General features: G+C 42.7%; 1 protein-coding gene across 1 annotated transcript in view; it reads right to left on the bottom strand.

The window, feature by feature from the left end:
* The window catches only part of IFT43 (intraflagellar transport 43), a 93,229-nt gene that overhangs the window by 55,563 nt on the left and 20,481 nt on the right, over positions 1 to 17,185 (bottom strand). Inside the window, exon 3 of the mRNA XM_008058145.2 lies at positions 1,510 to 1,574. Within this exon, the coding sequence (XP_008056336.1) occupies positions 1,510 to 1,574 (65 nt within the window). The remainder of the gene's footprint in view (positions 1 to 1,509; positions 1,575 to 17,185) is intronic.

The following is a 17,185-nucleotide window of genomic DNA, read 5'->3' as shown; positions in this document are numbered from 1 at the left end:
CTCACCTCAGCCTCCCAAAGGCGTGGGATTACAGGCTGAGCCACCGAGCCCGGCTGTTATGTCTAATTCTTAACATCACAGGTTTAGAAAACACTTCTGATACTAAAGCTTTGGAAATTGGACATTCCTATGTCTACAGCTTTCATGTAATTCATGATTAAAGAAGATTCCTGATATTCAAAACAACCCTTGCTTTTCTTGACCTGGAATTACTTCTCCCAAATAGACCCTTTATATAGAAGGATTCATGCCATGAAAATCCCAAAGCTCCTGCAACCCATAAACATCACCACCTGCCAGAACGCCTGTGAGAATAGTCAAAGCCCGTCTCTGAGGAGGGAACGGGGATGAGAAGCAGAGTCATTGTCTAGAGAATGAGAGCCAACATCTGTCAAGTGCTTCCTAAAGTCTTTGCTCTCTTCTAAACATTTTACACATATAAATTCATTGAATCCTTACAACAATCTTTGGAAGTAAAAACTATTTTTAACTCCATTGTAGAGATGAGAAAACTGAGGCCAGAGATGTTAAACTCCCTGCTCGAAGTCTCTGAGATAATAAGTGACACAGTTAGGATTCACAGCCAGGCAGTCTGGCTCCAGAACCTGGGTCTTCCAGCCACTGCCCTCTGCCACCTCTCAACATGGAGCCTCTGGTCTAAGCTGTATAAAAACATCAGCGACATTTTCTGGGACACACGTCATTTCCTTCAATTCCAGCACCACCCTGTTGAGAACACCAACATGTCCATCCAGGGGCCCACCGTGGTAAGCACCTTATTAAACATCCAGCTGGGGAGAATGAAATCTGCATCCACAGCCCATGCTGTGAGCCCCAAACAGCTCAAGTGCTGCCACATGCACTGTGACATTGGGTTAGTCTTCCCAAGACCTCTGGAGAGACTGATGAGATAATATGGGATGGGCCTGTATCAATATTCCTGTCACCCTACAGTGAACGTGAGGTACCAATTTAGGCAGGGTGGTGGTATGTCTGTGTTGTTCCCCATTATGAAGCACTAGGGGATCGTACGGCAGAGCTCATCAGCAGTTGCCAACAAACCATACCATTATGTTGAGAAAATGACTTTAAGAAGAAAACAAAAGCTACAACATGGATAGACTCTGAAAACATTAGATTAGGCCATGTGAGAGAAGCCAGCCATAAAGGAGCATGTGACATATGATCCCATTTATATGAAGTGTCCACAACAAGCAAATCATAGAGACTGAAAGCTTACTGGAGGCTGGGGGGCCGTGGGAAGCGACTGTTGACAGGTACAGAGCTTCTTTGGGGGAGGGGGTGATAAAATGTTCTAAAATTGATTGTGGTGATGGTTGCACAACTCTTTGAATATAGTAAGAATGATTAAATGGCACACTTTAAAGGGGTGAATTGGATGATACATGAATTATATATCAACAAGGCTATTATAAAAAATAAAACAACACAGGAGCAAAGTCCCCACCTCACCCTGCCCAGCCCAGCCCACGAGCTGCTGGTACTCACTTTGAAGTCTTCGTGAAATCATCTGCCCAGCCTCCGTGTCGGCGAGGTGGTTTAGGAGGGGAAGTCTACAAGGAAAGAGACGCCAAAAAACACAGTCACTCAACATTCACCTTTAAACACCTCCACGGCTGGGGTTCAAGCCACTTCCACCAATATTCAGTCTACTTTTTAAATAAAAATACAGTAATCTTTCGAATTTATGAAGAAGATCTGGAGGCTTTCCTACCCTCCTGGTGTGTGTGTAAGTTGGCACAATGTTTCTGGAGGGAAATTTGATGAAACCTATTGAAAGCCTTAAAAATGTTCATACTTTTTCAGCCAGCAATTCTAACTCCAGAAATATATTCCAAGGAAACAATCAGAGCAACATGATGTTATCTGTGAATAGTAAATATTTGGAAACAACCAAAATGGCCAGCAATAAGGAATTAAGAAAATGGTGAAATACACACAAAATATGGTGCAAATAATGAAAAATTATGTTATAAAAATCCTTAATGATACGAGAAAGTTCAATATTTATTAATTTTCAAGAGCATGTTGTAAAACAGTAGATGTGTGCTCTCGATTTTTTGAAATAATTATTAATACACAATATCTAGTGTGGGCTATATGTACACAACTAGGAGGAGATTCCAACTATGGGCAATTTTAATTTTCCTTCTCTCTGCTGTTGTGCATCTTCCCATTTTTTTAAACAGTTAATTTATATTATTTCATAAAGAGAGAAACAATAAAATAAAGACACAAGAGTGAGGCTTGCTAAGAAGACATAAACTAAATTGGTGGGTAGACTAAACATATACTCAAGAGGCCCACCGCGTCTACCACCACTGTTGCCAGTACACTGTTCAAGGAGCTTGGGGACTGACTCACCCCTGCACGCCACTACCAGTACCCATGCATACCATTCAGGGACTTGAGGGACAGGCCCATACCATCTATCACCACCACTGCTGGCTCTCACACATGACATTCAGGGACCTATGATCAATCTGCCCCATTTATTACCACCGGTGCACATTTTCTGGAGGCCTGAGGACCAGTTTTCCCTGCCTGCCATTCACGCACACTGTCTGGGAACCTGAGGATAGGTTCACCTTAACTAGTATCAATGCCCATGTGCGCCTCCCAAAGACCTGGGAGCCAGCCTGCTAAATCTGCAGCTGCCACTGCTGCCAACAACCACCCACATGTACCACCTGGTGGCCCAGGAACTGGCCTTCCCAGACCACCATTACCACCACTGGTACCTGAGGAAGCCACCTGGAGGCCCAAGGACTGGCCCACCTGAATCCATCACTACCCCCAACCCTCATGTACACCACCTCATGGGGAGGGCTCAAGGACCAACATACCTGGCCTGCCACTGCCACCACTGGTGCCAAAAAACTAGCCTAGCTGGTGTCTCCATCTCCAGTAAAGCCTCACCACAGCCTCCACTAACAACCACAGCCTAAGTCACTGAGTAACTCACAGACACTACTACTGCTACTAATTATAGCTGAGGACTGTATGAAGACTATGCCACTGTGCTCACCCCAAATCAAAGCCAAAGCACCCTAACCAACCAACACTATAGATATAGCTAAAAGGAAAAGTATTTCCTTGTGAAAACCAATCCATAAAATTGGAAGAAGTAATGGTAATACCAGATGAACAGATACCAACATAAGAACACAAGATGTAAAAGCAAGGAAACATGACATCTCTAAAGAACACAATAATTCTCCAGTAACTGATCCTGATGAAAAGAAAATACATGAAACTCCTGAAAAAGAATGCAAAACAATCACATTAAAGAAAAGCAGTAAGATACAAGAGAACACAGATAAACAACATAAAAAAATCAGGAAAACAATTCATGATATAGATGAGAAATTCAACAAAGAGATAGATATCATTAAAAAAACTAATTAGAGATCTTGGAATCAAAGATTTCAATGAATGAAATAAAAAATACAATCAAGCACTTTAGCAATAGACTAATCAAGCAGAAGAAAGAATTTCTGAACTTAAGGACAGGTCTTTTGAAATAACTCAGTCAGCCCAAATAATATAAGAAAGAATAAAACAGAATGAAGAAGTAAGGTGAACCTACTTGACATATGGGACACCATACAGCAAATAAATATTTAAATTTGGGGAGTTCCAGAAGGAAAAGAGATGAACAAAGATATAGAAAACTTATTAATGAAATAATAGCTGAAAACTTCTCCATCTTGCAAGAGATACAGACATCCAGACACAGAAAGTACAAAGATCCTCAAACAGATTCAATTCAAAAAGGTCCTCTGCAAGGCATAGTATAGTCAAATTGTCAAAAGTTAAAGACAAAGAATACAAAATAGCAAAAGAAAAGTGTCAAGTCATATATTAGAGAATCTCTATCAGACTAGCAGTGGATTTCTCAGCAGAAACCTTACAGGCCAGGAGAGACTGGAATGATAGATTCAAAGTGCTGAAAGGAAAAAATAAACAAACAAATACAAACTGGTAGGCAAGAATACTATACCCAGCAAAGCTATCTTTCAAAAATAAAGAAATAAAGCATTTCCCAGATAAGAAAAAACTGAGGAAATTCATCACCCCTAGCCCATTCCTATAAGAAATGCTCAAGGGAGTCCTACATCTGGGAGTGAAAGAACAATATCTACCATCATGAAAATATAGGAGAGTAGAAAACTCACTAGTAGAATAGATACACAAATGAGAAAGAGAAGAGTCAAACATTACCATTACAGAAAACCATTAAACTTCAGTGATTAAAAAATAAGAGAGGAAGTATGGAACAAAGGATATATAAAACAACCAGAAAACAATTAATAAAATGACAGAAATAAGTCTTCAGCTATTAGAAATAACCTTGAATGTAAATGGATTAATTTCCTCACTTAAAAGATATAGACTGGCTGAATGAATTTTTAAAATGACCCAATTATATGCTGCCTAAAAGAAACTCACTTCACTTGTAAAGACATATAGACAAAGTGAAGAGATGGAAAATAATTCTTTGCAAATGAAAGCCAAATGCAGACAGGAATCATACTCAGTGATTTATCACAGAAACAAAGAACTGAGTTCCATATGTTCTCACTCATAAGGTGACCCTGAACCATTATAATGCTATAAGAAAGCGACTGGCAGTAGTTGAAAACTGTCAGGGGAGGTGGGGTGGGACTGGCAGTTGAGGGAAACTGCTAGGGGAGGGGGGGCATACCTCATCAACAAGGGTACCTGCATAATCAATGTTTGTATACCTAACCCTGAATTGTACCCCACATCTTTATAATAAATAAATTTACAAATATGTATATACTTATATCAGATAAAACAGACTGTAAAAAGAGACAAGACAATTATATAGTGATAAGAAATCAATTCATTAAAAGGCTATAACAAAATATATATGCACCAACACTGGATCATCCAGGTAATAAAAAGCAAATATTATTAGATTGAAATAGATTCCAATAAAATAAAAGTTGAGGACATCAACACCCCACTCTAAACATTAGACAAAAAGCCAACAAGGAAACATTAGATTTAAACCACACCTTAGGTCAGGCTCATGCCTATAATCCCAGCACTTTGGGAGGCCAAGGTGAGAGGATTGCCTGAGCTCATGGGTTCAAGACAAGCCTGGGCAACTTGGTGAGACCTCATCTCTACAAGAAATCAAAAAATTAGCCAGGTGTGGTAGCACACATCTGTAGTTCCAGCTACTTGGAAGGCTGAGGTAGAAGGCTCACCTGAGCCCAGAAGTGTGCTACTGCATTCCAGCCTGGGCAACAGAGTGAGACTCCAACTCAAAAAAAGGAAAAAACCACACCTTAAACCAAATAGACCTAACAGACATTTACAGAACATTTCATCTAACAGCTGTAGAATACACACTCTTCTCATCAACACATGTAAAATTTTCCAGGATAGACAGACACTATGTTAGGCCACAAAACAACTGTTAAGAAATTTTTAAAAACTAAAATATCAGGTATCTTCTCAGATGACAAAAGAATAAGACTACAAATCAATAACAAGAGGAATTATGGAAACTATACAAATACATGAAAATTAAACAACATGCTCTCATTGACTATTGGGTCAATGAAGGAATTAGAAAGGAAATTTTAAAATGTCTTTAAACAAATGAAAGTGGAAACACAACGTATCAAAACCTATGGGATACAGCAAAAGCAGAGGTAAGAAATAAACACCCACATCAAAAGAAAGAAATATTTCAAATAAACAAATATACCTTGAGGAACTAGAAACACAAGAACAAACCAAAGTGACAAAAGGAGAGAGATCATAAAGATCAGAGTAGAACTAAACAAAATAGAGACTAAAAAACTAGGAATTTTTTTAATGAATATATGAAACAAAAAGATGACTTTTTGAAAAGATAACACAATTGGCAAACTGCTAGCTAGACTAACCAAGAAATAAAAGAGAGAAGCCCCAAATAAATAAAGCCAGGAATGCAAAAAGGAGATACTACCCTGATGTCACAGAAATATGAAAAATTATTAGACATTATTATGAACTACTATACACTAATAAATTGGAAAACTCAGAGGAAATTCCTGGACACAAACAAACTACCAAGATTAAACCAGAAAGAAATAGAAAACCTGAATAGACCAATAACAAGTAATGAGATTGAATCAGTAATAGCAATCTCCCAAAAAAGAAAAACCCAGGACTAATAACTTTATTGGTGAATTCTATCAAACTTACAAAGAACTAGGCTGGGCACAGTAACTCACACCTATAATCCCAGCACCTTGGGAGGCTCAGGCAAGAGGATTGCTTGAGCCCAGGAGTTCATGACCAACCTAGGTGATACAGTGAGATCTCATCTCTACAAAAAAGCAAAAAATTAGGTGGGTGGGGAGGCACATGCCTATAGTCCCAACTATTTGGGAGGTTGAGATGGAAGGATCACCTGAGCCCAGGGGGTCAAGTCTGGGGTGAGCCATGATCATGCCACTGCACTCCAGCCTGGGTGTCATCATGAGACACTGACAAGAAGAGAGAGAAAGAGAAGAAGGAGGAAGGAGAAAGAAGGAAGAAGAACAACAACAATAACAACTAACACCAATTATTCTCAAATTACTCCAAAAACTGGAATAGAAGGGAATTCTTTCTAACGTGTTCTATGAAACCAGCATTACTCTGATACCAAAACCAGTTCAGAACATAACAGCAAAACACTACAAGTCAACATCCCTGATGTACACAGAAAAATCTCCCAACAAAATACTAACAAACTGAATCCAACACCACATCAGGAAGATACTACCCCATGATTAAGTCAGGGTATCCCAGGTTGATAAGGACGGTTCGACATGAGCAAATAAATAAACATCACACACTGCATCAACAGAATGAAGGGCGAAGGACAAAAACCACATGATCATCTCAAAAGATGCAGAAAAAGCATTTGGTAACATGCAACATCTCTTCATGATAAATCTCTGCAAATTAGGCACAGAAGGAACACATCTCAAAATGATAAAAGCTATAGATGACAAACTCATGGCTAACATCCTACTCAGCAGGGAAAAGCTGAAAGCCCCTCCTTTAAGAGCTGGAACGAGACAAGGAACCGACTTTCACCACTACCATCAGCGTAGTACCAGAAAAATCAGAGCAACCCAGCAAGAGAAAGAAATAAAAGGCATCCAAACTGAAAAACAGGAAGTCAAATTATCCCCTTTGTAGATGACATGATCTTAGTCATATAAAAACCTAAAGACTCCACCAAAAAAATTCTTAGAACTAATAAAAGAATTCAGTAAATTTGCTGGATATAAAAATCAATAGCATTTCCATACACCAATAAATACCAAAGTAGCTAAAAAATAAGTTAGAAAAGCAATGCTGTTTATAATAGCTACAAAAAAAAAACACCTAGGAATAAATTTAACCAAGAAGGTGAAAGATTTCTACAATGAAAACTGCAAACACTGATGAAAGAAATTGAAGAGGAAGGACACGAGCAAATGGAAGACATTCCACACTCATGGATTAGAGGAACTAATATTATTAAAATGACTGTACAACCCAAAGCAATCTATAGAGTCAGTGCAATTCCTATTCAAATACCAATGACATTCTTCACAGACACAGAAAAAAAAATTCTAAAATGTGTACGGAAACAAAAGGGCCTGAACAGTCAAAGCAGCACTGTACAAAAAGAACAAAGCTGGAGGCATCACACTATCTGACTTAAAATATACTACAAAGCTACAGTAAACAAAATAGCATGGTACTAATATAAAACCAGAGAGATAGACCAATGGAACAGAACAAAGAAGCCAGAAATAAATCCACGCACTTACAGACAACTCATTTTTGACAAGGGCAGTAAGAATATACACTGGGGAAAGGACAGTCTCTTTAATAAATGGTGCTGGAAAAACTGGATGTATGCAGTAGAATCAAACTAGACCCCTATTTCTCACCATATACAAAAATCAAATCAAAATGGATTATAGACTTAAACATAAGACCAGAAACTATAAAACTACTAGGAGAAACCTTCTGCACAGCAAAGAAAACAATCAACAGAGAGAAAGGACAACCTATGGGATGGAAGAAAATACTTGCAAACTATTCATCTGACAAGGGATTAATATCCAGATTATACAAGGAACTCCAATACTTCAACAGCAAAAAAGAAACAACAGCAACAAATGATCCTATTAAAAAGTTGGACAAGGGATGTGAATAGACATTTTTCAAAAGAAGACATACAAATGGCCAACAAGTACATGAAAAATGCTCATCGTCACTAATCATCGTGGAAATGCTAATCGAAACCACAATGAGATAACATCTCACCCCAGTTAGAATGGCTCTTATCAAAATGACAAAAAACAACAACTGCTGGTGAGGATGAAAAGAAAAGACAACTTGTATACACTGTTGGTGGGAATGTAAATTAGTATTGCCATCATGGAAAACAGTATGGCAGTCTCTCAAAAAAACAAAGACACTACCATAAGATCCAGCAATCCCACTGCTGGGTATTTATCCAAAGGAAAGGAAATCAGTATATCAGAGGGATACCTGCACCCCGTGTTTATTGCAGCATTATTCACAATAGCCAAGATAAGGAATCAACCTAAGTGTCCATCCACAGATAAGTAGATGAAGAAAGTGTGGCAACAGACACAATGAAATATTATCCAGTCATAAAAAAGAATGAAATTCTGTCACTTGCAGCAACATGGACGGAACTAGCAATCATTATGGTATGTGAAATAAACCAGGAACAGAAGGACAAATATTATATGGTCTCACCCACGTGTGAGAGCTTCCCTGTCTGCCAGTCCTTTTGCGGAGTATCTGCTACCCCACACTTGCCCATCGCTAGGCCAGAAGGGGAAGCCTTAGTACTCCATGGTCCCCTCTCCCAGACACAGACTGAACCGGGTGTACAGTCTAGACTGGTCAGCCTAGACCAGTCGATTCCCTGTCCCAGGAATCTGGAACTGATGCTCTGTTCAGGCAATACCAAGCATTGGAACAACAGGCCAGCTGGACTCAGAAGAACCCCAAACTATGCGAGCATAAGCAGAAACCAAGAACTCTGCCTCGTAGGGCTCTCACCGTGTGCTGTGTTGGGGAGACTAAAAGGTTGAAGAGAAGTGAGTGGGTTTTTTTTGGGTTTTTGGGGGTTTTTTTGAGTTGGAGTCTCACTCTGTCACCCAGCCTTGACCTGCTGGACTCCGGCAATCCTTCTGCCTCAGCCTTCCAAGCAGCCGGAATTACAGGCATGCATTACCACGCTCGGCTGATTTTTTTATTTATTGTAGAGATGAGGTCTCGCTGCCCAGGCGGGTTTCGAACCTGCAGGCTCAGGCAATCCACTCACCTCAGCCTCCCAAAGGCGCGGGACTACAGGCTGAGCCACCGAGCCTGGCAGGAATGAATGTTTTAAACCAGGGGTGTCCAACCTTCTGGCTTCCCTGGACCACGTTGAGTAAAGAGAAATTGTCTTGGGCTGCACATAAATTATATAATATAATTAGCATATATTCATAATACGACTGCTTTAATTTTTTGATTATAAAGTTTAGAAAACTGAGAACAATATAAAATTAGTGGGAAATTTGACCTTGTTTTTGGGAAACGAACCTATCACTGTCTGGTTCAATGGAAGTGGCTGCAATTCTTAGTGAGTTCTCAAGGTGTTCATTAGAAATGTTTGCTTGAATTTTGCTCTTCATGTGCTTCATAATTGAAAACATCCACTCACTAATGTGTGTGCTGCCAAAAAGCGATGTCATGAATAACGCGTGACTGTGAACTTCAGAAATGGAACTATGCATGGGGTTGTGAGGAAAATAAGCACTAAAAAACACATGATGTTAAAAGACTTTGCATAGTCACGTTACTAGCTGTCCTGACCACACGTGGCCCAGGAGCCACGGGCTGGACATGCCTGCTTTGAATCACTTTGGCCTGCAGCTGTCTTCCCTGTGCTTTCGCAAATAACACCCCATGTTTCTTCACCCGACAATAAGACTATCGTGTAATAACGTAATAAAGTCATACACATGTTTTGTTTGATCATACGGTGTTTTTGTTTGACTGGTTTTGTTTTTAAATTTAAGCTCCAAAATGCAAGCGTTCACATAAAGAGTTAGTTTCCAGCTTCTCTTGAGAAGCCAGAAGATGCAAAGGTGAGGGGGCTGAGGGGGCTATCCCTATGAATGGGACATGTGAATGCAGGTGGCCACAGCCCCCACCCTCCTGGTAGCCTCGGCTTCCACCCTCCCTTCTGTCTTCTCCTGCTAAAGTCAAAATCAGCTGTCATCTGTCATTATTACACGTTGTGTTGTTTTCTTTCACCACAGACTTCTCTCTCTGTTCCTACATCTACCTGAAGTGGGGGAACAAAAGCTACATCAGATGTTGTCAGAAAAACAAGGGAGAATTTCCTGTGGGAGTGTGATCTTTTTTTACATATGTCTGTGTCTCGCCCCTAGTCCCACTTCACTCACGAGGGCTGCCTGCCTGGCTCTGCTGGCCTCTGGGCATGTGACCCTGAACTAGACTCTCAGAGCCAGGAGCCTCTGCCCTCCTCTCTCTGTTCCAGGTGTAGGGAAGGACAGAATGAACCCAAGTAAAATCCATGGTACCACAGTGCCAGGGTACCCAAGAAGACAATGGTGACAAGCGGGGCAGAGATTGAACTGAGAAGGAACTTTGAAAGATCAGGCAGCACAGAAAAGGAGTGTAAGGGACATACTTTTAAAAAATCCTTTAGAAATGAACTCTCACTATGTTGCCCAGGATGATCTCCAGCTCCTAGCCTCAAGCAAGCCTCCCAACTCAGCCTCCCTAAGTGCTGGGTTTACAGGCGCGAGCCACTGTGCCCAGCCAACTTCTTCAAAATGTCCTTTTAAGATTCCAAAAGCCAAAATGACCTGCTTTATCTTCTTTAACCACAAAGGCCAGAAGGCATGACTATTGGGGGAAAATCCTTTCCACCTGGAGGTAACATAAAGCCACATGAATTCTCAGTTTCTTCCCATTACAAAATGGCACCAGCAGTCTCAGAACAGAGAGCTCACATCTGTGCCAGTCCTCCACATTGAAGACAACTTCACACCTAGTTCTGGAGCCAATAGTGCAAAAGCTGTGAATGCTGCTTTTCATTTTCTCAAAACACTGAGAATACGTGAGAGAAGAAGAGTTGTGAAGAAACCTTCTGGGCAAAAGGACCTCCTGCCGTCCACTGGGAAGCTGCAAACCTCAGAGATAGTTCGAAGCAGGGGAGGGGAGGAGGGGAACTGGGCTCCAGGCAAGGTGAGGCTTGGGCATTTAGAGGGAGAGTCTCTCTCCTGAGGGGACCCTTTCATTCATAACCTAGTACTCTGAGTCCAAGAATTAGAAATGCTTTTGTAAACACCCCTACTATGTCTTGTAATGGCCAGACAGATATCCAGTCTAGATGAGACAGACTATTAAGCCACTATGACCAAGTCACATCCTCTTCCTCAGAATTCCATTCTGTTCCCTCTGTGGCAAGCTGGGTACTGTCCTATGTGCACTGAGTGAGACAAAAAAAGCTAGATGTCATCCCTGTCCCCAAAGGTTACCCAGTTCACTGAGGCACAAAGAGGCAGAATTCTGAGTGCATCAGTGCATGATATCCATGTGCTTGACGTAAGGCTTCCTCTGAAACCCAAGAAGCTACACAAGATGGGAGTGGGTGCCCGTGATGGAGGTGGGGTCGCTCCAGGGAGAGGCTGCGCCTGGGGCCTACAGGTACAACTGAGGAGGACCCCTGAGCCATGGGGCCGTTCCACCCAGTTTTACAGTTTTCTAGTCATCTTGGTGCTATTTGTTGGGCCACTTTCTCCTGGGCATCCATGAGGCTGCTCTGATAAGCACGCATGATGCTTGCAATACATCTGTCACTTGTGCTAAATGGAACTGTCCAGAGTCAGGGAGTGCTGGGGGGGGGGCAGTCAAAGAAGCTTTATGGGAAGAGCAGGGCTTGCCCTGGATTAGACATGTAAAGAAAAAAGCAGCCCAGAAGTGACCAGATCCTGGGGTGCTGTGATGCTAGGAATGGCATGTGACACTTCTGAGGCAAATGTTATTACTTGACCATGGTATAGGCAAGGGTCCCCAGGGAGGATCCTGGGGAGTCTGAGTCCCACTGATCACTTTATGAAGCAGGCCTTGAGTGAAAACTCATGGAACATGACCACATGCAGCAGTCTGAGATTCCGTGCAAATGACCTGTTTGAAATACAAGCAACTTGGGTGGATTGAGAGTCTACCATACTCCGTGAACTATCACAGAAACAAAGAACTGAGTACCTCGTGTTTTCACTCATAAGTGGACCCTGGACATTTATCATAATACTACATGAAGGAGACGGGCAGTAGCAGATCACTGCCAGGGAGGGAGGGTGCAGGCACATAACACTAATAAGGGAACCTGATCCCAAATCATGCGAAATGTGAACCAACAGGAGGCCCAAACTTCACCTGTACGACCACCACTTACATAACTAACCACATCTTTAAAATAAAAAAATAAAGACATGCAAACAGATAACTGGTCTTAGCAACACAATATAAGAGTCCGGTGGGCTCCTTTTGCAGGGCCTCTGAATGCTCAGTGCTTCTTCCTAGGAGCTATGATGACATGTAGACACCAAGTTAGCTCCATTTCAAAGAAGGCCCCTGGCTCTCTCCCCAGGGCCACCTGAAGCTCATGACACACGCTGAGGCCAAGCTCCTGTGCTTGTTCCTTTTAGGACCAGCTGCTGGGACTGCTGGGTCTTCCCTTCCCGGAGGTGACAAGCCAGTTGATGGGGAGCCAGTAGGGGGCGTGTTAGGGCTCCAGTGTGGCCTGACCCAGTGGGAAGTTCAACACTTCAGCCACAGATCCCTCCGGGTGGGCCAGGGGTCCTTCCCTTTCCTTCCCATGGTCTAGGTAGGGCAGGAAGAGACAAGAGCCACGACTTATGTGTTTTTTGGGGTTTTTTTAAGAATCTTATGTGTCTGAGTTTTCCATATAATGGCCCACTTGTTTATAGGAAAAATAATTTACTCTGGCTCCACCCTTGAAACTCAAAACTGAATCTTTAGGCAGGCTAAGATAGTCGTGGCCTTTTTTCCTGGAGCCCACAAACTCTGGAATCCTCCTTGACCAAGCACTCGGGAGACATCACCAGCATGTTTGCATCTGCACCTTGGAAGAAATCTATTTGTTATCCCCGTGTTAGGGGGAGAGGGAAAAAAACCGGGTAGGAGAGAGAGATGAGTGTTCAGACGACCTTAAAAGCCAGAAAGAAGAAAAGGCCTGATCCTAGAATTCAGAGGTCCCAATTTATTCTTTAAATCGCTCTGGTTCTGAAAGTCAGAGGCACAGCCCCAAGACAACGGCTGGAAAAATGATTTCCTATTTTGGCTGACTTACTGCCAGGTGACATTCCCCAAACTTGTTTTTAAGAGTCTTAGCTATACAACACCAAGAGGGACAGAAACAGACCCGGGTGATGGTGGCCCCCAGGCAGCACACCCCTCGAGTTCTCCCTTGAAAGCAGGAGTCACATCTGGAGTGTGGGAACAGAGCAGAGCCCACGGGGCCACCGCCTGATGGACAGAGGGGGCAGGACCCCACATAGCTCCTGAAGAGAAGCAAAAATGTGTTCTCACCAAAAATAAACAGGCCAGGACTGACTGCGAGTAATGAGCAGCGAGCACGTGACTGGCGGTCGCAGTCCTGAAATACCAGCTTTCGACAAAAAGGAGCCTGTGAGAGGCAGAGAGCGGGAACTTCAGGAAACGGCCTCTTTATATGGTCTCATCCGCATGGGCCAGGATTCAACTCTCTGGAATTACCATGTCAGAGGGAGCCTGGAGGGCCAGAGTTGTTTCTGATCTTTATATGGTTCCCCCAGATTCTTAAGATGCCGAAATAGAAAAGATGCAGCAGTGCCAAAAAAGGAGCCTTCTGAGTTTAGAAACTGCTCACACACCCTCCGAAGCCTCGGAGCAACCCCACCCCCATCCCCACCCGGGAGACAATTGATGAATCAGGCGGGGAGTTCTGAATCCAAACTTCAACCTGTTTCAAAAAGCCAGTCCAAACACACACAGACTCCCTCAGAAAGACATCCAGCCTAGCAGAATGCCCTGCAAATGCCACAGCCACCCATCCTCCAGCTTCCAGGGGCAACGCAGAGCCCATGTTCAAACTCACACAAGGACTAAACACGAACTTTCCTTCCTTCTCCAGCAATCTGGAAGGAGATGCAAGAAAGTTGTTCTCAATACACTTGGTAAGAGAAAAGACAGACACTTGCTGACACAGTACACAGACACACTGCAGGGCGGCACCAGCTTCTCCAATCTCTCCTCCATGCAGAGTTCCAGTGCTGCTAGTTTCTTCTTCCTGCCTCAACCCTGCATCTGACAACTCATTTCTTTCAGACCTAAGTTTTCCTGTAGTGGATTGAAGGTCACGGAAAGTAATGGATCACTTAGGTTTAGAACTGAGCTCCTGTGAGTCAACATGGTTTTGTCACACCAAAATGGACATCTCGAAATGTAAACTCTATGTTACATACAATAGGGAGACCTGGTCATCAGTGGATGCTACTGTGATTAGGTGAAAGATGGACTGGTGGGGAAACTGGGTGCCAAAGAATCAGCCCACACGTAATGCATACTAGCTGCAGGGGCAAAAACGGTCCTTGACAGTGGAGAAACCTACCACTACCCTAACACAGTGATCCTATTCCGCAACATTCCCAGTGGGACATGATGGATTGTCGCCTACAGCACACAGCGCCACTGGAAGAAAGGCCTGCCAAAGACGCTCATTGGAATCTTACCCAGCCTTTCGATCTGATTTCCAGCTTGCTGGATTCCAGTCTGATTTCCAACTTGCTGAATTCCAATCTGATTTCCGGAAGTCAGGTGAGAGAGGACCCAGTAAAATGATACCAAAAGAAAAATCAGACAAACCCAGAATGTGAGGAAGTCTCTGGAACAACGGGCCCAATCTCTTCAAAAAGTCAATGCCATTTACAAGGCAGGGGCGGGGGATGTGGGGGACAATTCTAAATTAAAATAGACATAAGGGAAATAAATATAATGGTATAATTCTTGATGAGATCTTGATTTGAACAAAACAGCTGTAAAAGGTATTTTGGGCCAACTGGGGAGAGTGAATATGGTGTGGGTGAGAGTCGGTATCAGGGAACTGTTCACACTGTCAGGTGTAGGGCTGTGGGAGTCTAAGAAAATGTCTCTTTTTTTAGACATATGCTGAAGTATTTAAGTGACACATGATATCTATAATTTGCTTTGAAATAACTCAGCAAAAAAATACAAAACATACATATATTTTTAAATAGTTTCTAAATTATAATATAAATGAATACGACAAAATGTTAGTCACAGCTGAACCTCGGTGATAGGTATATGCTGCTCATTGTACTGTATTTTCTACTTTTCTGAATGTTTCTAATTTTAATAAACACTTGAAACAAAACAGGAAAACTAGACCCATGAAGTTTAGGTTAACATAAGAGAAAAAAAGGTAGGGTTGGCCACACAGATATATATAATGGCATGGAATATTTATCATTGCTTTGAGATGGCACAAAGGGGACAGAGACAGAGGAAAACCAGGCTACAGAGAGAACAAGCCAGCATGAAGACTTGACTGGTGCTAAGTCAGCCAATCTAGGCAATGAGAAAGAACATACGAACTAATCCACAGTTCACAGGAATAATCATAATCGCCAATGCTGTTGAGGATCTACCATATGTCAAAACTTTACAAAGATGACTTTGCGGAATCTCAAGACCTGACCAAGTGGGTACTACTGCATACCAAGTTTACAGATGAGGAAATGGAGGCTTAGAGAGTAACTCAGCTAAAAACCACTCTATTTATAAGTAATGGAGCAAGGATTCAAACCCAGGTCTGTCTGACACCAGAGCTTTGCACTGAACCAGGTGACAAATGGCTTCCTAGCACCTAGGTGCATGCCAGCTAGAACGGGCTTGAAAGGACAGAGCAGCTACAGAAGAGAACCAATCTGGGCTGCAATGAAGTCCACAAGAACAAGAGAGACTGGACCAGTGCAGTCCAGCCTGTTATCACAGAGACCCGGGAAAATGGAACAGAAAGGACTGTGTCCTCCATTTGCCTTCTGGGTACAAAGTCAGATGCATCTGCCAATGATGCAACCATGTTTAGTAAGCTGGAAGGAGCAGAACATAGCATGGTCCAGCCCTTCCCCGCTCAATGAGGCAAGTTGAACCTTAGACTGATGGAAGGGTTAAGGGCAAAAAAGTGATGCCAACATCATAACATCCTGAACACTGTGCCAAGCTGGGTTAGGCTGAATTCAATAGAAATCTATGCCCTAGGATGGGAGTGTGTCTACCGTGTGCCCCAAGATGCTTCTTCACACTGACAGTGGAAAGGCTTCGAAGGAGCAACTAAATCCAGGGGGAGTGTGACTTTGCCAGAAGGAAGGAAGGGGGAAAGCTATTGTTTCAAAGGTGGGGGGGAGAGAACAGGGGAGGAAAAGGAGAGAAGAAGGAGAGACAGTCCTGGGTTCGAATCCTAACTGGGCAGCCCTGGCTAGTCATGTCTTCACAGAGCCTCCTTTTCCTCATGCGTATCACGAGAATGAGCATGAGTCCCTTGAAGGTCCACTGCAAACACTGGAGATAGTTCCTGGCACAAAGGGGGCACTTAATAAATGGTGGCGACAGTGGCTGTTACATTACTTATCAAAAATAAAAATAACAATATAATGCAGACTTTGGAGAGAAATCCATGTGCATGCGCGCGCGCACACACACGTCATTTTATTGCAGCAAAGCACCTAGTACACTTTCAACATATAAAGTTGTGCGCCATCTTTCCTTTCCGGTGAAACAAAAAGAAAATTTAAAAATAAAAAGCAACAAATAGAGAGGGTCACTTCCCAGTAAGATCCCACAGGCTCTGCTGATTCTCCCATCAAGTGGCAAGGTCCAAGCTATCATGAGGAAAGAATTGACTTTAAAAGCCGGGCTCGGTGGCTCAGCCTGTAATCCCACGCCTTGGGAAGCTGAGGTGAGTGGATTACCTGAGCCCGCGGGTTCGAGACCCGCCTGGGCAACCTGGCGA

The sequence above is a fragment of the Carlito syrichta genome, unplaced genomic scaffold (genome assembly GCF_000164805.1).
Source record: "Carlito syrichta isolate Samal-C Ts95f unplaced genomic scaffold, Tarsius_syrichta-2.0.1 Scaffold303228, whole genome shotgun sequence".
NCBI classification, from domain to species: domain Eukaryota; kingdom Metazoa; phylum Chordata; class Mammalia; order Primates; family Tarsiidae; genus Carlito; species Carlito syrichta.
The sequence above is the reverse complement of the archived record's forward strand: the minus strand, read 5'-3'. Positions and strand labels throughout refer to the sequence as shown.